The sequence below is a fragment of the Antedon bifida genome, chromosome 1, assembly GCF_963402885.1.
Source record: "Antedon bifida chromosome 1, ecAntBifi1.1, whole genome shotgun sequence".
Lineage (NCBI taxonomy): Eukaryota > Metazoa > Echinodermata > Crinoidea > Comatulida > Antedonidae > Antedon > Antedon bifida.
In genome coordinates this window covers 6,828,407-6,851,138 of record NC_136226.1, presented here as the reverse complement: position 1 = coordinate 6,851,138, position 22,732 = coordinate 6,828,407, and the positions used below count along the sequence as shown (strand labels likewise).

General features: G+C 32.9%; 4 protein-coding genes and 1 long non-coding RNA gene across 16 annotated transcripts in view; 2 read left to right on the top strand and 3 right to left on the bottom strand.

Annotated features, from left to right (window-relative positions):
* LOC144839809 (bromodomain adjacent to zinc finger domain protein 2B-like) overlaps window positions 1-7,968 on the top strand; it is a 64,126-nt gene extending 56,158 nt beyond the window's left edge. For 10 of the 12 annotated variants that reach the window (XM_078695330.1, XM_078695347.1, XM_078695411.1 and 7 more), the window contains 7 exons: window positions 410-457; window positions 2,145-2,286; window positions 2,523-2,669; window positions 2,990-3,102; window positions 3,501-3,719; window positions 4,145-4,288; window positions 4,711-7,968. In XM_078695330.1, the coding sequence (XP_078551456.1) occupies window positions 410-457; window positions 2,145-2,286; window positions 2,523-2,669; window positions 2,990-3,102; window positions 3,501-3,719; window positions 4,145-4,288; window positions 4,711-4,864 (967 nt within the window). In that variant the 3' untranslated portion in view covers window positions 4,865-7,968. The remainder of the gene's footprint in view (window positions 1-409; window positions 458-2,144; window positions 2,287-2,522; window positions 2,670-2,989; window positions 3,103-3,500; window positions 3,720-4,144; window positions 4,289-4,710) is intronic. The other 2 variants (XM_078695393.1, XM_078695357.1) reach the window with 2 other exon arrangements.
* LOC144839880 (zinc finger protein 830-like) overlaps window positions 1-19,841 on the bottom strand; it is a 94,908-nt gene extending 75,067 nt beyond the window's left edge. Inside the window, exon 1 of the mRNA XM_078695454.1 lies at window positions 19,832-19,841. The gene's annotated coding sequence lies outside the window, so the exon portion shown is untranslated. The remainder of the gene's footprint in view (window positions 1-19,831) is intronic.
* The window catches only part of LOC144839798 (laminin-like protein epi-1), a 66,167-nt gene continuing 51,851 nt past the window's right edge, over window positions 8,417-22,732 (top strand). Inside the window, exon 1 of the mRNA XM_078695300.1 lies at window positions 8,417-8,793. Coding sequence (XP_078551426.1) covers window positions 8,419-8,793 — 375 coding nt within the window. The 5' untranslated portion in view covers window positions 8,417-8,418. The remainder of the gene's footprint in view (window positions 8,794-22,732) is intronic.
* LOC144839871 (uncharacterized) lies at window positions 19,954-22,079 on the bottom strand. Its single transcript, XM_078695442.1, has one exon. It carries the CDS (start codon window positions 21,998-22,000, stop codon window positions 21,089-21,091), a length of 912 nt encoding a protein of 303 aa, XP_078551568.1. The 5' UTR covers window positions 22,001-22,079; the 3' UTR covers window positions 19,954-21,088.
* LOC144851647 (uncharacterized) lies at window positions 22,120-22,637 on the bottom strand. Its single transcript, XR_013614201.1, has 3 exons — window positions 22,588-22,637; window positions 22,265-22,347; window positions 22,120-22,138 (listed from the first exon to the last, which is right to left on the bottom strand). It is a non-coding gene; the product is annotated as an uncharacterized LOC144851647 (long non-coding RNA).

The following is a 22,732-nucleotide window of genomic DNA, read 5'->3' as shown; positions in this document are numbered from 1 at the left end:
TCGATTTCAGTGCATATGCTTTCAGTGCATTCGATTTCAGTGCATATGCTTTCAGTGCATTCGATTTCAGTGCATATGCTTTCAGTGCATTCGATTTCAGTGCATATGCTTTCAGTGCATTCGATTTCAGTGCATTCGATTTCAGTGCATTCGATTTCAGTGCAATCGATTTCAGTGCATTCGATTTCAGTGCATTCGATTTCAGTGCATTCGATTTCAGTGGAATCGATTTCAGTGCATTCGATTTCAGTGCATTTGATTTCAGTGCCTACAATTTCAGTGCATAATTCCCTTATTTTCAATCTATTGTCCATTACCCATCTAGGAGACTCAGATGATTAGATGCCAATCCCAGGATTTTTAGATTTTTTTTAAATTAATACAAATAACTAATATATTGTGGTTGCAGTCAACCTGTGAGTCTGCTATGTGTGAAAACGTCTGCGTCTAAAAGAACGTGAGTTTGCTTTATGAATGATTAAAAGGTTAAAATGGTTTTAATAATACATTTTTCTAACATTCACGTATATACATTTTTACTCTTCAATTTTTGCTTTAAATTGAAATATTTGTAGCACAGTCATTACCATACTTATGCAGGTGTAATCCCACTCCTATTGGACATACAATTAGGTTTTTGGAAGATTTGATATATCAGACCAAATTTTACCCGGGTATAATATTGCTTTTAATAATAATAAATAACCAATAATAATAATAATTGCATTGTTGTAAGGTTTTCCAAACAATATTATATGTTAAATATTTGGTGTGTGTGTTTGGTGGCAGTATTTTTTAATTTTGGTACCTGGTTGGTGAGTTTGAAATATTTTTTTTTTTTTTATTTTTATTTTATATATATTTGTCCTCAAGCTTAACTGGAAACTGAGGAAATTCGGATTAGGCCCTCCACGGACCCACGGCAGCCAGCAGTGCAGCGCCTACCATATCAGCACACCGGGAGACGATCCCCTACTCTTTTCGAATAGTGTACCAAGTTCTTTAACGTGCACTGTTAAGTACACGGGACCAACGGCTTTACATCCCATCCGAAGGATGAGGCAATGAGAGTAAAGCATCTTGCCTAAGGATGCAATTAGTATGGTACAGATAACCTCGAACACATGCCTATCACATGCTAGTCCGATATTACCCTTACACCATCACTCTCCAGTATATACAGCACCCGCCGCGATTTCTGAACGGTCTCCCATCCAGAACTCAACCGGGCCCAACGTTGCTTAACTTCGGTGATCTGACGAGAACCGGTGTTTCAACGCAGTATTGCCGTAAAAATGTGTACTATAAATATCTAGGAAGTTTAAGTATTATATATCATGTGCAGACAACAGAGATGTAACATATGTTGACTGAAACTAAATGTTACTCTACTTATCCTAATCGCAGCCTATTTAATTGCAAGTGATGTCAATAAAAAATGTATTTTCATTCTCTATTCCTAAGCAGAAGTTTAAATCCTGCAGATTTTCTCTGTTTTAACATGCAAACCTTTTATGTGTTTATTTGATCACATTATTGGAGTTATAAATACATCAAAGATGCCTTTTTCTCTCTAAAGCCTAGTCTACACTATCTAATCTACACTATAAATTTATGTGAAAAAAAATGTGCCCATACATGGACATGATGATGTCATATCACTACCATATTTGGGCACATCACACTTTTTTTGTCAAACTAGTTTGATAGTGTAGACAGAGCTTTAGAGATTCCAAACTCACTTTAATGGCTAGTTGCACAACTTGCTAACTGCACTACAGTTATAGTTTATTGTTTTTCACTATCAATGATATTATCATCAACAGCTTCATCACATTCATTGTTATTTAATTGTTGAAATATAAAGATTGCTTTTATTAATTATGGTGGATTTTATACTGATGCTGATTTATTATTATTTGCACTTTATATCACTTTGATCAAATTGTTTTATTGTATTATTTAATATTTGAAAACAGAAAAAAAATTATCCTCCTTTTCATAGCATAAATGTATTTTTTGGCCTGATGGAACTTGAATAATATTTCAGTTTTCAGACCTTGAGTCTTTATTTTCACATATACTTACTCTCATTAATTGATGTAGAAGAGTATGTTTATCATCTTTTCTTTTTTTTTCTTCAGATATGACGATGAAGATGACGTTTGTCCAGCCCTCCAAAAATGGCGTACAGCTGTAGGTAAATGTACAGCAGCCTCGCAAGTCCACGTCTGTATCCGAACCTTAGAAAAATGTGTTGCTTGGGAGAAGTCTATAATGAAAGTGGTAAGTTTCCTTTTAGAGGGAGTAAGTTTACAAGGTGGAAGTGTTACCGTGCCCACTCCCATCAATTTTTCAGTTTTTTATATCGTAAATATTTGCATTTTATTTTTTATATATCATACAATGGTAAGTGCACTTTATTATTTTTTTGCTAAAATTATTTCTTTTGATTAAATTTATTTTATGAAAAATTGCAAATTTTAATTTAATAAAGTTTATTTGCTTTGCTTTTGGTTTAGTTTTGTCAGTTATGTAGAGATGGCGAAAATGAGGCATTGCTACTTATTTGCGATGGATGCGACAAAGGCTTCCACACTTATTGTGTTGTTCCAAAGATGGAGAGTATTCCAGAAGGAAACTGGTTCTGTATGGAGTGTGTTTCCAAGGTACACTGCTTCTATTTAGGTGGAGCTTGATGCTTAAGAATTGTCATGTATTTCACATGACCAAAACACCCATCTCATTATTAGGCTTTGCGATTTTTTTCCTTTTTTTTTTGTATCTCATGAAGTCTGATTTCATAAAAGTCAGTTCAGAAAACATTTTGAGTATGCATTATATTGATGAATTATATTGCTTCTAATTTTTCATTCTTTCTAATCTGACATATTTTTTACTTCATACATAATGAGAATACATGCAAGTTATTTCATCGTAATTCTTAAAGCATTGTAATAATCTCTATATTCATAAATATTGTTTTCAGGCTACTGGTAAACCAGGTATCTGCAATGAATGCGAGAAGACAGGCAAGTTAGTGAAGTGCGATAAATGCCCACGTTCATACCACATTGACTGCCTTGACCCACCTCTCAGCAAGTAAGTAAATGAGACACCAGTTCCCCATGGATTATCTATTAAGCTCTGTCTACACTATCAAATATATATGATGTGATGTGCCCATATATGGACACGATGATGTAATATCACTATATTTGGGCATATCACACTGTTTGATACTGTAGACAGAGCTTTAGAATCAAACTGTTTTGTGTTGTTAGGAACCTTAGAGTGTCTGTAATTATATTAGTTTTTGATTAAAACGGAAACATTTTGTCACCCTGAAACAAGACTTAAGATATTTTGTACACAAGACAATGGCATTGAATTATAATTCAGGGAGTCTTTATTTCCATTCTCAGACAGAGAAAATTACTATGCATGGCTTAAAATTCATAATACAAACATATAAATATTACCATATTTATGATTGACAGATTTCCAAGAGGCAAATGGTTATGTCCTCCATGTATTAAAGCCAAAGACAAAGCTAAGAGCCAAAAGAAGAAAAACAAAGGCAAAAAAGAAGATGGGAGTAGCACTCCCACACCTGACACTCCTGAAAAAACAAAAGCTGATTCCAAACCAAAGTCTGAAGATAAGTCTGACAGGCGAAAGAGCAGTAAGAAGCTGAACCCTGCCATGGCGCCATGCAAGTAAGTCTTCTTTGGCTAGTTGGAATAGACTTTCTTTCATCTTCTTTCTATCATCAACCATCACTATACAAATATCAACATAAGGAGTTTTGAGAAGCCTGCTTTCTGCTAGGGGAATTTATTTTAGCCAATCCAACATTTTGTATAGAGAACATGGCGCTACACTTTCCACTATAAGAGCAAACAGCTGCGACTTTCATTTCCATGGAAAGTTTCCAGTGTCTGCTGGACTCATTTGCTGGGCTCTTGAACATCGCAGAGAAGGAAGATGAAAATATGAATAAGAATGCATATAAGCTGACGCGTTTGATTTGCGCAAATAAATTCGCCTAGCGGACAACAGGTTTAACAAACGGACTGTGAAAGAGGTGTGTAGAGGCTTATTTAAATTATTACTTTTAATTGTTTTTTTTTGCTTCCTATAGACAATTATTAACAGAGTTGGAGAAGCATGAAAAGGCAGAACCATTCCTGTATCCAGTAGACTTAAAGAGATTCCCAATATACAAAAAGGTTATAAAAACACCAATGGATTTACATACGATACGCAGCAAACTTAAGGATAATCAGTGAGTAAACAGTTTAACTTTATAGGGGCTGACACGTTTTTTGGCTGTGTTTTTATTTGCATTTATCCATCATAAACATAATGCTAAATATATATGATGTTTTTCTATTATACTCTAATGAATGTAAAATGTTTTTAAAACTAACTTACAGCACAAAATTCAACATACCTTGAATTTTCGACACGTTTCATTATTTTTTATTATTATTATTATTTAAATACTTATAAATGAAATTAAATTAAATTTGTTTGAGATTATTCTTATTCTTTTATTGCCAAATCTACAAATGTATTTTATATAAGACTGAGACAATAGTCAGGGAAAATAAAGCCAATCAAGTCACTAAAACGTAAGTCTGTGACCATTTTCATTTTAACTTGTACGTCAATTAAAATATTTGTATTTGTTTTTCTGCTTTTCAGGTACTCATGTCCAGAAGATTTTGCCATAGATGTCCGAACAATTTTTGATAATTGTGAAACATTTAATGAGGATGACTCCGATGTTGGCTTCGCTGGACACCAATTGAGATCGTACTTTGAGGAACGGTGGTCAGATATCGAAAGAGACTTATAGTAAAAATGGTCACTAAACTCTCCATGTGAAATCTTTCCAAAAATGACTGAACGGTCAAATCATAAAACCAAATTTGTTTAAACTATGTTTAATGATTCTCTTCCTGTTATAATCTTTATTTTATTTTCTTAATAGCTAAAACATAATGTAGTGTACAGACCATATATGGTCAGGGAATAGGAAATGTAAATTCCAGTCATGTTATATTGTAAAAAACAGTTGCACATGTGTTATAGTTATTTTAGAGTATGTCTTCTCAAATTTTTGTGTTATTGCTGAATGATAAATTCTGAATATGTGGGCTTTTGCATTTTGCATTTTACACTGTGATTTATTATGTCTCAATTAATCACCTTTTTCTCACCTTTTAACAACTTTGCCTTTTAGAAACCCATCCATTTTGAGTTTAATTGTATCATTATTACACCACCATTATCATCGCCATTATTTATAAATATCATCTGCAATACCTTCCTTCTTGTAATCATTATTATCATCATAAAGTTGGACTGATTTATCATTGGGTCATTATCATCATTGTAATAACATATCTAGTTGTACAATCCATATAACCTTTCATCTTTGACTCCATTCTTAATTGAATATTTTAAACTGTATATTGTTTATATTACCTTGAATAAGTAATGAAATATGATTAGAGTGAGTGTATTGATGAAGAAATGTCTAAGAGGTAGAGTATTTTAATTGAAAGATATGCTCACATCATTTTTGAAGGTCAAATTATCATTTGGTTTTGATGAAACAAGTTTTAAGATGCTAATTGTAAAGGATGTAGATAAGAACATGAAATGAAGAGGACTAGAATATGTGCATGTTATAGATAGGTAGAGCTTTAGATTGCAAGTTTAAGGAAAAGAATGTTAGATATAGATAGAGCGGTTCATAGAAGGTATGGGAGGCATTGTTTACTTAATCTGCCCTCATTAGATATGGAAGGCCAACTATGCCTAAATTGATTGCATATTATGTAGCATTTTTCCTTATTGTTTAGATTTTTGTTTTGTTAAAGTTTCATATTTGTTTTTAAAATGGATATGATGTTAGTGTAAATTTAATCATTTATGTTTTGTTGATATAAAATGTGATAAAATGTACAAATTTTGCCATAATGACCAATGGAAAGGTAGGATAGTGACGAAGCAAAAACCAAAATAAACGATAAAGTCTTATTGAAATTTCTAATTGTAACTATTATAGTTAAAATCTGGTTGATATTGAAATGGTAATCATATTATTTAGACAAAAGGAATGAACATTTCTAAGTGTATTTTTTCTAAGAAAAATATTTATATGAAGACTGTCCAATTTTGTCAAGCTGTTTCATTGATGTTTTAACGTTTATAAGAACATAATGCTTGTATGTATTCTCTTGTCCTAGATAAATATTTATTTTCATGTTTGTTTCAAAGTTGTTTTGAATCCAGTATCAATAATATTATTAATTATTCCTAGGGTAAACTCGGATTTAATACTTTTTTAATTTCTTTATATTAAAAAAAAAAATGTATAACAGTCATCATAAAATGCTGCAATATCTATTTAAAAAATTACTTGCAAAATATTAATATTTCTCTAAAATTTAAATGAATAAATAATTAATTTATTTAATTTAAAGAAAATCCAGTTAAATTAGTATTTGTTGATTATCGTAGTTAAAGATAACTACTATTATCCCTGGTGTAATTAGTACTGTTTGATGTTTATTTAACCTATTTACAGTGTCCAGTAACCATAGATACTATTCGTTTACAGTAGCTATGGATACCATATACAAACAGTTACCATGGTGATAATGTATTTGTGTTATTGTATTTATTATCACTAAAATATTACTGTAGTAGTTTCTTTTTGAGTTCAAAAAATGCTTTGAAAAATGTGAATAGTGTTTTTAGGATATTTAAGAATACATTTTTTTATTTGTTACATCGTATATTGTTATGTACAGTATTCAAATAAATAGTGTATTAATTCATTCTGTAGTATTATATCACGGATCATTCCCGAATTTATGTAATCAATGAACCAATAAGTCTGTCTAAATGCTAATTTAAATTAACAAAAACAATGTTAATTTGTAGATCTCAATATGTTGAATGAACTTGTAATTATAGCAGATTATGTACAAAGGAGCTGTTTTCGATAAGCTTTGTATAGGCTACATTACATTTTTTTACGATAACAAAAAATAGCTTTACTATACACGATATAAACAAACGCTATGCTATTTATGAACACTGTTTATTTGTGTGCGAGAATTTTTTGTAAATTTGTAGGATAAAAACTTAGATTTTGTTTTTTTTGTCTGATGTATCCAATGTTGTATATCTCCAAACAATTTTTAGTATGTTACGTAATGCAGAATTACTATGAATTCTGTTGTCTTTGGTTATGTTACTATCCTTACGACTTTAAAGAGCTGTTAAGTGTTTAATTTGTCTTTTTTACCTTTGTAGTTTTCCTGATCTCTGTATGGTGGATCGTCCTCGTTAGTAGTAGACATCCATGAATTGTAGATTGTCCTTTCATAGGCTGGTGTTGACATTCCTATATTATGGATTGTCCCATCATAACAACATCCCTATATTGTGGAATGTCCCATCATAGTGACATTCTTGTATAGTGGATTGTCTCTTCATAGAGTAACATCCATGTATAGTGGATTGTCCCTTCATAATAGCGTGACATTCCTATAATTGCGGATTGTCCAATCATAGTGACATCCCTGTATTGTGGATTGTCCCTTAATAATGACATCCCTGTATTCTGGATTGTCCTTTAACAGTGATATCCGAATTGTGGATTGTCCTTTATAATAGTCACATCCATATATTATGGATGGTTCATTTATAGTGTTTTATATAGGCTGTTTTCGGTGTCATGTGATGTCACATGACTGAGGCAGATATTCGTCAGATTTAGTACTTATCAGTGTGCTTCTATTTGATTAAATTAAGAATTAAATTATTAAAAACGATTAGAATTCAAGAGGTTATCATCTTGAATAGTGTTGTGTGCTTTTCGTATTCTTTGTAACTTTAATAGTGTCTTGTAGGAATTTGTGAATAAAGTACTGAAAATGTAAAGTGTATTGTCTTTATCTTTGGGAATCAATCCATATACACCACATGATCAAGATTAAAGAAAAGCATGAATGTCTCCCCCTCCCCTTCCCGTTTTTCTATACACATTTGCTCTCAAAACATTTAAAACAATTCCAAGGTATTGTTTCTGCAAGGTGCCGATTTTCTTGTGATTTATTCATTGATTTATTCAACCACACGCAAACTATTTGCTATTAAAATTCCCTGGTGTGTGTTTATAGGCCCATGCCGTAATAAGTTTACCTCGAGAGTTCTGATTGGTTGAAATCATCCAAAGCCCTCGCACTATCGCATATCGTCATCGTGCTTAGTAAACAAATCAAATCACTGGTTCAGAGCGAGCGACGAAAGTGGTTGGGTTAAATGTGTGGTGCTACACTGTGTGTGCCTAACCTAACCCTTTTTTCGTAATAGGTAAATATATTTGGGATAATGTCTCCTAAAATTATATTTGCGATATGTGTGTGCTTTGTAGGCGTTGGGATGGTCCAATGCCAAAACCAAGCCCTTAGTCCACCCTCTTTTAACATCGCTCAAGGTAAGAAGATCTCGGCAACTTCAACGTGTGGGGATCAAGGCGATGAACTGTACTGTAAAATTACCGGCAACACTGGCGATGGCTTTCGTCCGAGTGAAAAAGATATCATTGTCAATGGACAGTATTGTGATTCTTGCGAAATGACCGATCTTCTATCAAGACATCCAGTTGAATACGCGATAGATGGTACGGAAAGATGGTGGCAAAGTCCTCCTTTGTCCAGAGGATCAACCTATAATGCTGTCAATGTCACAATCGACCTTGGACAGGTGAGAACACAGGTCTTGTCTAATTTACTCCCATTAACAAATTAAAGCCAGCATTTTTAACCGAGGTTATTGCCATTAACCCTAAATTGAATTTACTATGTCATTGGCATCCAATTCTACTAAATATATGCATAAAGAATTGTAAAAAAAAACAAGTGAGTTAGGAACCAATTAACTTTGTTAACCATCATTTTTTAATTCTCTACTACTGTACTTATTTCTTAACTTTGAAAAACAAAACAAAAATAATATCTCTAAAATCTATAATTGAATACATTGGTTTATCAGATTCCTTGGTAGGTACACTTTGTTTGTTTACATAAAGCTTGTTAAATTTAAAACATCAAACAGACATGCATCCACCCACATTAGTTTATAAGGTGAATTACAGAGGTACAGGTATTACATTGTCCTGTATACTTCAAAAGACAGACCTCCCAAACCGTGCGGATCTGATTTTCTTGAGAAACTGTAAATTTCCCACAGATTATTCTAAAAAAAAATGTTATTATTAATAATTAGCCAGAAACTGTCCGCTAATGGTTTAGCCAGATTGTTCCCAGCCAATATTGTAACAGTAGCATAGAAACATAATAAAGAATAGTATAAATTAAATAAATATCCACAGTTTTCCCCTGTTTTAACACATTTTTTTGTTCCAATCTGATCAGGTTGCTATAAATATGAAATATATCTTACAATTTTTGACATTCCAAGTTGTATAAAATGATAAACTTCTAGAAGTTACTACTTTATATATTTACAGGATAAAATGTTTTTAGTTCTTGCTGAAATAGATATGTTCCGTTGATACAATAGCCCTTATAGTGAAAAGTATATTTATTTTCATCAATAACTTTAAAAATAATACTTGAATGCTGTTTTTTGACATAAAGTGGGCGGTCATATGATACAAGTTTCATTGTAACTTTGTTGTTCTTACCCAAGTAGCTAAGATAAATATCAGTTTATCAGTTATTTTAACATCAACAGGACTATAAAGAAGTTTTTGACTTTTTATGATGATTAAGTGCCTGGTATTGCGGAAATGAGAAATATGCTGTTTTGCAAACTGGCCTAGTTCTTCATGAGTTTTTTGATTTATAGAAGAAGAATATAGTAACTTTCTAACCAATGGTACAATGTTGTAGTAAAAGATTGGATTTTTAATCCAATTGTTTAGTAAGTTTGTAATATCTTTCAATTCTTCAACTTTGGCATTAAAGTGTTTTCATTGAAGTTGCAGTATATGCTATAGATAATAATTTATAAAGTCTAAAGTTAAATAAACGATGTGTATTGAACACGGTTTGAATTTCTATTTATTGAGGGTGGCCTATCCAGTTTTTGTATACAAACTGAACGTTTAGCGCCCACTTAAAAACGTACAAAAATAAACATAAAGTATGACAGTAAAACCAATAAATTGTACATCAAATGTTTAAATTTGACATTAAAATTGGTATTGAATGAAATTGAACATAACAAATTGCTTTCATTTTTTTAACTTTACATTAGGCCTACTAATATCATGGTCAATGGAAAAGGTTATAATTTTATTCTTGCTCAGTTGTATACATTCCTTTAGAAGTGAAGCATGTAATATAACATGTCATTTTAAACCTTCCAGTTTAGTAAAGTATGCATTGATCCCTAAACGATTTCCTAAAATAAGCCAGCACTTTGTTATCAAAGGTTACCTAACGTTGCCTCTTTCCACCATGTTCAAATCCCTAGCTTATGGTAATGAACCTTAGTTAAATGGATCAAGAGGTGTATATATACGGTAATCCTGGTATAGAATTTACCAATACAGTAACTCTGATCTTGTAACACTCAGTGGTACAAGCTCTGGTTACCAAATTTAATTTGCCGAATAAAATGTCTTGAAAATTGTTTTTCAGAAAAGAAACAATTTGTTACATTAATTTGTTTGTCTTGCATGGGTTCGTCCCACTATAATTACAATTTTTTACATTAGTAAGTTGATAAGTTTTTGGTATACAGTCCGCTGTATGTCCGCTGTATAACAATTGGTATTTTATTACCAGTATTCAATTCGCATTTGCACTCTCTCAAACTACCTCTCTCACCCCTCTCACTCTAAACCTCTTTTTCACACCCTAAATACCCTAAAACATCTTTGACATTAATAAATTGCAAACTGCCCTATTCATGTATAGGTACTCAAATAACAAACTTCCAACCACTTTCAACGGTTTCTTCACTAAAAATAACGAACTACACACATATAACACTAGGAACGCAAACAACTACATTTCCAAAAACTATAACAGTAAGCAAATACTAAACTCTATATACATACCGGACCCCTACTCTGGAACTCTCTTAATCCGTCAATAACTAATAGCAAAACAAATAATACTCTAAAAATAAACTACAAATCATATCTAATATCAAAATATAAAGTAAATTAATTATTTTGATCATATTAATAACTTATTATTAAATTTAATTAGGCAAATCATATAAATACCGTTTGTCCTTCCTGTCGTCCTTGTCTTGTTTGTATCGTCGTACATGTCCGTCCCTGTCTGTCAGTAGCTAACCTTCACATTATGCTTATTATTATTATTTTTAACTTTTTTATTCTTTCTAGTGGATCCAAGCCCCTTGGGGTTTAAATGGTATTCTCCAGGCATAATGCAACTATTATTTACTTAATTTCCAACCATTTGTATCTATTATATTTTTGTATGTTTGCATTATGTGAATAAATTATGTCTGTGAAGTTGGTTACTAGTTCCTAGTTCCTAGTTCCTTATTCAAATTCAATTAAAGGGACAGTCACAAATATTTTTAAAAACAGATTTTAATACGTAATAACTGTCTAATTGATTTGTTATTGCATCAACATGTTAGCCTTAACCTCCTCTACTTCTTCCGGTCAAAGTTCAATAACATTTTATGCATTTACACCCTCTACGGCGAATAAGTAACTAGCTTTTACGAACGTTATAATACTTGACCTACTTCCTTTTTTCAAAATATTTTGGTATGGATCGATCACCCTTGACCTACTCTACCATTTGCCACCCCAGTTCCGCGAACTTTTTTGCGTCTACGCCCTCTACGGCGAATAAGTAACTGGCTTTACGAACGTTATAACACTTGACCTACTTAATTTTTTCAAAATATTTTGGTATGGATCGATCACCCTTGACCTACTCTACCAATTGCTACCCCAGTTCCGCGAACTTTTTTGCGTCTACGCCCTCTACGGCGAATAAGTAACTGGCTTTACAAACGTTATAACACCTGACCTACTTAATTTTTTCAAAATGTTTTGGTATGAATCGATCACCCTTGACCTACTTTACCATTTGCCACCCCAGTTCCGCGAACTTTTTGGCATCTACGCCCTCTACGACGAATAAGTAACTGGCTTTACGAACGTTATAACACTTGACCTACTTAATTTTTTCAAAATATTTTGGTATAGATCGATCACCCTTGACCTTTTCTATCATTTTCCACCCCAGTTCCGCGAACTTTTTTGCGTCTACGCCCTCAGCGGCGAATAAGTAACTGGCTTTTACGAACGTTATAACACTTGACCTACTTAATTTTTTCAAAATTTTTTGGTATGGATCGATCACCCTTGACCTACTCTACCATTTGCCACCCCAGTTCCGCGAACTTTTTTGCGTCTACGCCCTCAACGGCGAATAAGTAACTGGCTTTTACGAACGCTATAACACTTGACCTACTTAATTTTTTCAAAATATTTTGGTATGAATCGATCACCCTTTACCTACTCTACCATTTGCCACCCCAGTTCCGCGAACTTTTTTGCGTCTACGCCTTCTACGGCGAATAAGTAACTGGCTTTTACGAACGTTATAACACTTGACCTACTTAATTTTTTCAAATTAATTTGGTATGAATAACATTATTTCACATAATTGTTTTCTTTGTACACTATAATGGGTAATGTATTAGGTAAAACAACTTAGTTAAAAAAATTACTTTCGATCAAAATTGTTGTATTCTCTTTACAACTTTTATACCTCATGGAAGAATATGTGCTTTTTAATTGGCAATATTAATGGTTAAAGGATTATTAATGAATATCTTAATTTTGATATTATAAAGTCTATTAGCCTAAACCGTTTTCAGGTATTTTTAAAAAACATTATTTCAACATTTATTTTTGTGCGCTATAGACGGGTACTGTAGAAAGTATAGTTTAAAAAATATTGTTTGTATTGTGTTTAAAACGACTATTATCACTCAAGGACTAATGTGCGCTTGAATTGTTAATTAATAAAGGATTATTAATGAATATGTTTCAGGTAACAGTTGATATCATGAAATTTAAAAAATCCACATTAGTGGCTATTTCACCCAATTGTTTAGTTTGTGAGATATAGACGGGTACTACAAATATAGTTTTAAAAATATTACTGTATATTGTGTTTAAACGACTATTATCACTCAATGAATATTGTGCGCTTTTAAATATTAACAGTAACAGTATTAATGAATATGTTAATTTTGCTGTTATAAGGTAGTGTAAACTGTTTTTAAGTAACAGTTGCTGTAATGACATTTGAAAAAAAAAAACATTAGTTCAGCTTTGTTTTTTTTGTGCGCTTATAGATGGGTACTGTAAGATGATGTCATTGTAGGCCTATGTGGGTGATTTTTAATTCAGAGATTTGTTCAAACATTCTAGGTCTACAGTGGTAAAACATTTAGTAATTTATAGATTTTATAATAAAAGACATTTATGCCATAAACGATATGCGTAAGAACACCATTTAAACAACTTAATGTGATGCTTAACATTTAGATACAATTATCTTCCTACATCATATTACCTAGGAAACAAAATGCAATGGGAAAAAAAATTGCTTTTGACAGTTTTGAAAGAAATTATTACTGTATATTGTGTTTAAACGACTATTATCACTCAATGAATATTGTGCGCTTTTTAATATTAACGGTAACAGTATTAATGAATAATATGTTAATTTTGCTGTTATAAGGTAGTGTAAACTGTTTTTAAGTAACAGTTGCTGTAATGACATTTAAGTTCAGATTTGGTTTGTGCGCTTTTATAAAATGGGTACTGTAAGCAAGTTTAAAAAGATATTACATTGGGATCGATTGCAACTGTTGCAATTACGCGAAAAATTAGCCCGGCATAACATTTATTGAAGTGGGGTGGTATTGAATGACTATGCAGTGTGTCGTCACATGTTGACGTAAGAAGTTATTTATTAGTTCTTAGTTTATATACTACGATAGAGCCTACTTTCAATGCTGTTTTAATTTCAGGTAGTCATGTTTTACTTGTGTTGAAAAGTGTTAATGAATAAAACGGAATAAATAACTTGTGGTTATCGTTTTTAACCAAACTGTTGTATTTGTGTTTGCTTCAGAAATTATCTTCTAGAATCGTAACAAGTCAAAACAAAACTAAAATGAATTCGCCGTAAAAGGACATAGGTAAAAGTTCGCGGAACTAGTTTGGCAAATGGTAAAGTAGTCAAGGGTCATCTACCCATAACAAATTAATTATTCGCCGTAGAGGGCGTCGATGCAAAAACTATTTGGAAAAAATTAAGTAGGTCAAGTGTTATAACGTTCGTAAAAGCCAGTTACTTATTCGCCGTAGAGGGCGTAGACGCAAAAAAAGTTCGCGGAACTGGGTGGCAAATGGTAGAGTAGGTCAAGGGTGATCGATTCATACCAAACTATTTAAAAAAAATTAAGTAAGTCAAGTGTTATAACGTTCGTAAAGCCAGTTACTTATTCGCCGTAGAGGGCGAAGATGCAAAAAAGTTTGCGGAACTGGGGTGGCAAATGGTAAAGTAGGTCAAGGTTGATCGATCCATACCAAAACATTTTGAAAAAATTAAGTAGGTCAAGTGTTATAACGTTCGTAAAGCCAGTTACTTATTCGCCGTAGAGGGCGTAGACGCAAAAAAGTTCGCGGAACTGGAGTGGCAAATGGTAGAGTAGGTCAAGGGTGATCGATTCATACCAAAATATTTTGAAAAAATTAAGCAGGTCAAGTGTTATAACGTTCGTAAAGCCAGTTACTTATTCGCCGTAGAGGGCGAAGATGCAAAAAAGTTCGCGGAACTGGGGTGGCAAATGGTAAAGTAGGTCAAGGTTGATCGATCCATACCAAAACATTTTGAAAAAATTAAGTAGGTCAAGTGTTATAACGTTCGTAAAGCCAGTTACTTATTCGCCGTAGAGGGCGTAGACGCAAAAAAGTTCGCGGAACTGGAGTGGCAAAAGGTAGAGTTGGTCAAGGGTGATCGATTCATACCAAAATATTTTGAAAAAATTAAGCAGGTCAAGTGTTATAACGTTCGTAAAGCCAGTTACTTATTCGCCGTAGAGGGCGAAGATGCAAAAAAGTTCGCGGAACTGGGGTGGCAAATGGTAGAGTAGGTCAAGGGTGATCGATCCATACCAAAATATTTTGAAAAAATTAAGTAGGTCAAGTGTTATAACGTTCGTAAAGCCAGTTACTTATTCGCCGTAGAGGGCGTAGACGCAAAAAAGTTCGCGGAACTGGAGTGGCAAATGGCAGAGTAGGTCAAGGGTGATCGATTCATACCAAAATATTTTGAAAAAATTAAGCAGGTCAAGTGTTATAACGTTCGTAAAAGCTAGTTACTTATTCGCCGTAGAGGGCGTAAATGCATAAAATGTTATTAAACTTTGACCGGAAGAAGTAGAGGAGGTCAAGGCTAACATGTTGGTGCAATATCAACTCAATTAGACAGTTATTACGTATTAAAATCAGTTTTTTTAAAATATTTGTGAATGTCCCTTTAATTGAATTTGAATAAGGAACTAGGAACTAGGAACTAGTAACCAACTTCACAGACATGAATAAATTTGAACTTGAACTTGAATTCAATTCAACATTTATTTTGACCAAAATCATTAACATGTACATAGACTCAATTGAGGATATAGAGCAAGAACAGACCCATGAATGATTGACTCTACTACAATTCCATGTACATCTTCCTTTCATAACCATTACTTCAAACCATCATTCAATTTACAGAGGAGTAAAGCTCTGTCTATACTATCAAACTTTATTTGTGTGACAAAAAAAATGTGATGTGCCCAATAATATAGATATGGTGATGTAACATCACTACCGTATTTGGGCATCTCACTACCATATTTGGACAAACTTTTTTTGATGGTGTAGACAGAGTTTTTAAGGCCATGCAAAACTTGTGGACAGATTCATCTTCTTTATAGAAGGTCTTTGTACATTATATATTTCCATACCAGGTGTTACATTCATGATTGTATCATATCACATGTGTTAGCACTTTCTTAATTGCTTTGGTATTGTAGTAACACCTATCTGCTAATGAGGCTGGCCTGTCAGTTCCATAGTTGTTTTGGATCATTTCGCATTATCAACATAACTTGTATATTATTACATGGACTTGTTTTGTGGTTTTTGACCGTGTGAACGCCTATGAGAAAAAATGTTTTGCGAACTTTTGGCCGTATTCACCAATCACACTTAGGCTGAGAATAAAAAAAATATCCTAACTTTTCTAAGTGAATACACTTTAAGGGAATAACTTACATATTTATTGAGTTAAGTGAAATATCTCACTTAAGTGTGATTGGTGCCGAATACGGCGAAAAATGGAGTTGCAGTAAGAAAAAGATTAACATATAGGCCTAGGATGTATATTAAATATTGTTTAGAATGATTCATATAATACATATAGTCCGCTGTATGTCAGTGATCTTAACAAAGTTGTATAGTAAATACTGTATATCATGGTATCTGAATTGCTGCATTTTTTAAAATAAAATTCACAACATTAAAAATACAATATAATAATATACAACTAACATCAAAAAGTTAAGTTAAAAATAAAAAAAACCTTTGATAGGAAATAGGAAATAGTAGTTTTGTATGTGTATTTTTTATTGATATTTTGTATGATTAGCTGTTTTTCCTTTTACCTCTTTGTTAGTTTAGCATATGACACTCTTCCATCTTAGGGTATGTTCAGACTCACGCCGTTAGATTTGTTATCTAACGCAAGGCGTACGGTAATCAATGGCGTTAAAAGTCAAGGTGTTCAGACACAACGATCAACATTCCAATGCCTTGCGTAAAACGCTCTGATTCTTAGGTCTAAGCAGATAGAACGCATTACAGTTTACATTGTAAAGTTGTTTTTTTGTTATTTTTATTTATATGTTACCTTCAAAATATACTGATTTGTTCTTACTACTTGCAGAATTTCAAACACAGTTATTACACGGACAATTATCTGATTAATGTATTTAATTTATGAAAATATCATATCGCTGCTGTAGGCCTACTGTTCTTCTGATCTGATAGTTTGATGTTTAGCTATCTGGCTGTACAGGTATGCTGTTGGCCTGCTAACCGTGGTCGTTTATTTTCATTGGTTAAGGTTAAAATCACTGATGCTTCACTGGATTAGCGTTATTAAATCTACCCTCTCCTGCTAGGGTTATTAACGCCACTGGCGCGGCGTAACAGCCCCCTAACGCTAATCCGTGGCCTGGTTCAGACACAAAAATATGTACGCCGCTTACATAACGCCACCTTAACGCTGTGAGTCTGAACATACCCTTAGATTTATTGTACATAATCATGTTTTTCAACTGGATCTTGATGAAAGAAAGCTGGCGTGAGAAATAGCAAGATAAATAAACTCACAAGGAAGTACCTTGCTCATCCATTACCTACAACCTACCCATCTTGGCCTATCTATTATGTTTCATCTGCATAGATTGTTTTGATGTATATTTCACATCCAGGTTATTCATTGAATTTCCTTATACCTATACTTATAGGTTACTTGAAAGATATACAGTACAGTAGCGGGAATGTGTTCTGGGATAGTGGTGACCTTTAAACTTTTAATATTAATATTTGATTTTGAGATCAGATAGTGATTAGAGTTTGATGATGTTTGGATTATAGTGTCATCTATTTTAGTTTTCATAATATTGATTATAAAATACTCAAAGAATTCTCAAAAACTATAACATTAGATTTCAAGTTTACATCTTTACATGATACGAAACTAAAGTTGGTATAGGATTGTTTTAATCAAATTAAAACAATCAATTGGATTTAACCTTAATAGGTCTGTTTCTGCTACTAATATAAAGTACAATATATTTGGTATTTAAAAAAAAATATGGTATTTCAATATAAATATTTGTGGATTTAATAAAGTTGGCAATAGATATCATATTTTGCACTAGGTCAATATTTTTGCCAACCTGAAATTACACCGCAGTCTCCTGTACCTAAATCTTATAAATTCACATACAGTACTAAATCGTTCCAAGGCTGTTGCTGATATACTATGAATATGAGATTGAGAATGAAATTGATTTCATCAACTTCTAATTAAAAATCATAATTAATTTATGAACATAAAGTTATTTTTTAAAGGTGTATGATGTGGCTGTGTTTTTAAAGTGCACCCTATTTACATTTGGTCAATCAGGAAGGCATTTTATTATGGCCACTCTTGGCAGAAATGATGCACTGTATAACAATTGGTATTTTATTACCAGTATTCAATTCGCATTTGCACTCTCTCAAACTACCTCTCTCATACGGGGCGCCGTTTGGGACATTGCTAATTTTGTCGAAATATTACAATTTTGTCTACACATAATTGATTTTGTCAACACAAAATTCATTTTGTATTGACAAAATTCATTTTTTGTTGACAAAATTTATTCTGTGTGGACAAAATTCATTTTGTCTCGACAAAATTAATTCTGTGTAAACAAAATTCATTCTGTGTAGACAAAATTAATTCTGTGTTGACAAAATTAATTCTGTGTAGACAAAATTCATTCTGTAACGACAAAATTAATTTTGTGGCGACAAAATTCATTCTGTAACGACAAAATTCATTTTGTGTAGACAAAATTAATTCTGTGTGGACAAAATTAATTCTGTGTAGACAAAATTCATTCTGTAACGACAAAATTCATTTTGTGGCGACAAAATGTATTCTGTGTAGACAAAATTCATTCTGTGTAGACAAAATGAATTTTGTTGCAACAAAATTCATTTTGTCGCGACAAAATTTATTTTGTCGCGACAAAATTTATTTTGTTAGCCTAGCCTACTCAAGCGTGGGACAAAACGTTTTTTAAAACATTTTGTCCCACGCTTGAGTAGGCTCGGTTTTAATATTTAAATTAGAAGGCGGAGTTTAAACGAGAAAAGGGCAAGACAGGATGAAGCTATAAAATGATGACAGCGCGCGAATCTTTGACATTTGTTATTGGTTCAGTTATTATGGCTGAGCATGCCTCCGTCTCTATTGCTATCATATTAATCTATTTTATAATATCAGGGACCCCTGAAAATATCAGATATGATCAGTATTCATACTTTGACAATTTAATATCTACGTCGTCAGTAATAATTATTATTATAATGTATTCTATATTAAAAAATCGGAAAATGGTTTTCATTAGAGCCCTGCTTATTACTTAAGTAAAATTGTAGTAATGGGGCTATTTAATATTTTGTCGTTTAAAATATTATTTATTAATCTTATAAAATGTATATACTTTATTTTAAAATTAAAGATGTATTGTCTCCCAAAATCATGAAAAATAAAGATTTTTAAAATCGGACTTTGCATAGGCCATTATGCAGTTTTAATGAAGTTGTTCACTTCCATAAGAAAAAAGAACGGGGAAAAAAATTATTTCACCTATAAAAAGACAAAATAAACAGTCAAATTACCCAAAAACTCATTGGCTTCCAGATAATTTGACCATTTTTTGCTTTAAATTACAGTTTTTTCAGGTAAATAATTTTTTTTGCAGACCCAATTTTTTGTGAAAGTGAATAACTATTATGTGACATTAAAATAACATATTCAACAAAAAGATTAAAACAAACATTTTTTCAGGGGACAATATATCTTTAAGATAATAATCATTGCAGAAATAATGATGCTGAAAGCTGTCCGTTATTTGAAGAAAAAAAAACATTACACAACACTACAAAAAATTGCTCACGTTAGTTTTATTATAACAGTCATCCACCCTGTGAAACCTAATAACCTCTAACCTACAGTAGTAAGTAGGCCAGGTAGCCTACGTTGGTTCAGGACTGATTGCCCATAAAACATTCGATGTATAAATATCAACACCCCAGACAGTGTAATAACGACCTTTCCAGACCGAAAACCATTCTGCCCGAAATTACGATACTCTCTCGATACAACTCCATATTTTATTAGTGGAAAATGCATTTTTATTTAACATCAATCTTATCAAGCCCGGAGCCAACAAAGACTGAATACGTACGTCAAAAGTACAAAGAACAATGTAAACTTATAAACAATTATTTGCAATTAGCAATGTATAATAAATAAAATCAACCATGAAGTTGTAAAATAAGCATAGAAACTTAACATTTATATCTAGCATTTTTAACATTATTATATTCAAACAACAGCATCGGACTCTGTTTTCAATTTAAATCGTTTGATTCGTGAGTCGAGGTAAAGAAAGTGCTTTACCATTTTTCTTTCAAAAGCATATAGCAAACAAGGCCAACAGCCACTGTAAGTCGCGTGCAGTTCAAAGAGTACAGAAAACGCGATAAAACGCAAAGTGATACCGGACCGACCGACCGACAGACCGACCGACATAGTGAACTATAGAGTCGCTTTCACGCGACTAAAAACTAAAGTAAATATAAAACCTAACTAGATAGAAAAACTAAAAACAGTTAATTTAGATATAGAATCATATAAACATATACAGATACAAAATTTACATATTTGTAACAAAACATATTTTAAATTTAATACAGACCACATAAATAAATCGAGACAGAATTTGTAGAAGGTAAGTTTGCGTTTGCTGGGTTTTACAAAAAAATGCTAATACACGCGTCCACACAAATGGTGCACGTGAAATACGTATCAACAAACCTAACCCTGGGAAGGTTTTAAACAATATACTGTACTTCAAACAGTCACCCGAGTGCAGGGAGTTGTAATTACAACTCCCTTGTGTTAGGAAGTGTAGGGGTGGGTGAGTATTACGGAGATACTAGAGTTATGTGGGTAATGATCGGTATCAGAGTGATCAGAATTGTACTGGGAATGTTTTAAATAACCTTTGAAACCCGTCCTTGGGCAGGTATACTTGCAAGTAATAACAAGGGGCTATCAAAGTTAGGTCTATAAATTGAAAGCAATCGTCATGGATACTCGATTTGGCGTGTATCTTGCAGTTATGAAAGCATGTAATTCGAGACCACTCGAACAGCACCCCTGTACATGGCTCTGCCTTGACTGAGGGTCTGGGCTTCTCCAAGATTACGCAAGTTGTCTAGGACCTCTTCAGGTAAAGCTTCAAACTGCTCACATGTTACCTGCTGGAGTGGCCTCTCTAGTGATGTTGGGTCCAAGTACGGAAAGTCCACACCACCATGTGTTGCAATTGGATTTACCTCATATTGGTTTTTCAGATGAATATATTCAGCCTCCAGCTGAAAAGGCGTGCGCTGTTTTTCAGTTGACAATTTTCTTTTATTTAATGACTTTGCTAGTTCAGTTAATGTGTTTTGTATTAATGGTAAAAAAAACCAGTGTAAACAAAGAATGTCCGTTTCATTTTCAACATCCAACTCCCCATTAACTTCCATGTCTCTAAATAATACTTTGAATTGGGAAGTACCTCTGTCATTTATAATCCCCCATAACTGTTCAATTGGTTGGTTGTGGACTGAACTCCCAAGCAAAGCAGAAGATTCACCTCTCTTAGACACCATATGGTCCCATACAATTGCGTTTTCTCCGCCTTTGTCAGTGCGTACTCGAATGGGCCAACCGAATTCGTTAGTTGCCTGTAAAAACCCGGCTTCGACTGTCGTTGCTCGGTTATTAGGTGATATGTTCATGAATACAACAAGTCTTGTAAAACCATCTATTCCTCCGTGTATGACCATTTTGTATTTTATCAGCTTATGGTTTCCATCAACATGCCACATATAATGTGGACAAGGCACCGAGTACTGCCGACGTCTGATGGCAACACTTTTTCTCCTTTTAACTCCCTCTGGGTCAACCAAACGTATTGCCGCTCTCAGTCTTTGTCTTTGTATTTTAATTGGGGGAATTCTAGCTTTTAAATGGCCATCCATTAGTACTTCCCCATCGTTCGGGTGTGTCTTCTTTATATGTCGAATGATGTTGGCAAGTTCATCATCAGATATATTTGTAAACCTCTCGTAATTAAGACCGTATTTTAACAACCACCTATAAATTGTCTTTCTGCACACCTAAACAGAAAAAGAAAAATAAATATATTTTGTACTTTAGGCCTATACCATTTTTAGTGTTTATGATTTATTAGTGCTTTTTAAATGCAAGTGTTCTTTCTTTTTTAGCGTTCATTTTATACATACCTTGTGTATTCCAGCGATTCTTGTTATCGGAATGTTTTCATCTAGTAAACCTTGCAAGGCGTTAATGTCGGGCTGATCCATATCTAAATTAAACCGTATTAATAATTTTAGAGATGGTTAAACAATCTAAAATTGGGCCTACATCGAACATTTATTTTAAGAAAATTCAATTTTAAAGAACATGTAGGCCTGCGGTAATATTATATATATACTGTTACTGTTAACTATATGTTAATATATATATTGTTATATATTATATTGTTAACGTTCGTAGTCCTAAGAACGAACAGGTTGTAAATTTATAGAAATTTTAAAAAGCTTACCGTTTGTCTTATTCTAAAGAAATATTTTCTCACTCTTTTTAGTATATTTAATCTTCCTGTATGCTGTGGTTTCGACTCTTCAGTCAAGGCGCTTGCTACAGTACAACTAAATAGCCAATGACAACTAAATGATTTCAGACGCCCC

Excerpts from the sequence above, each read along its gene's own strand:
- LOC144839871 (XM_078695442.1), bottom strand. The coding sequence starts at position 22,000 with ATGGATGGCCATTTAAAAGCTAGAATTCCCCCAATTAAAATACAAAGA.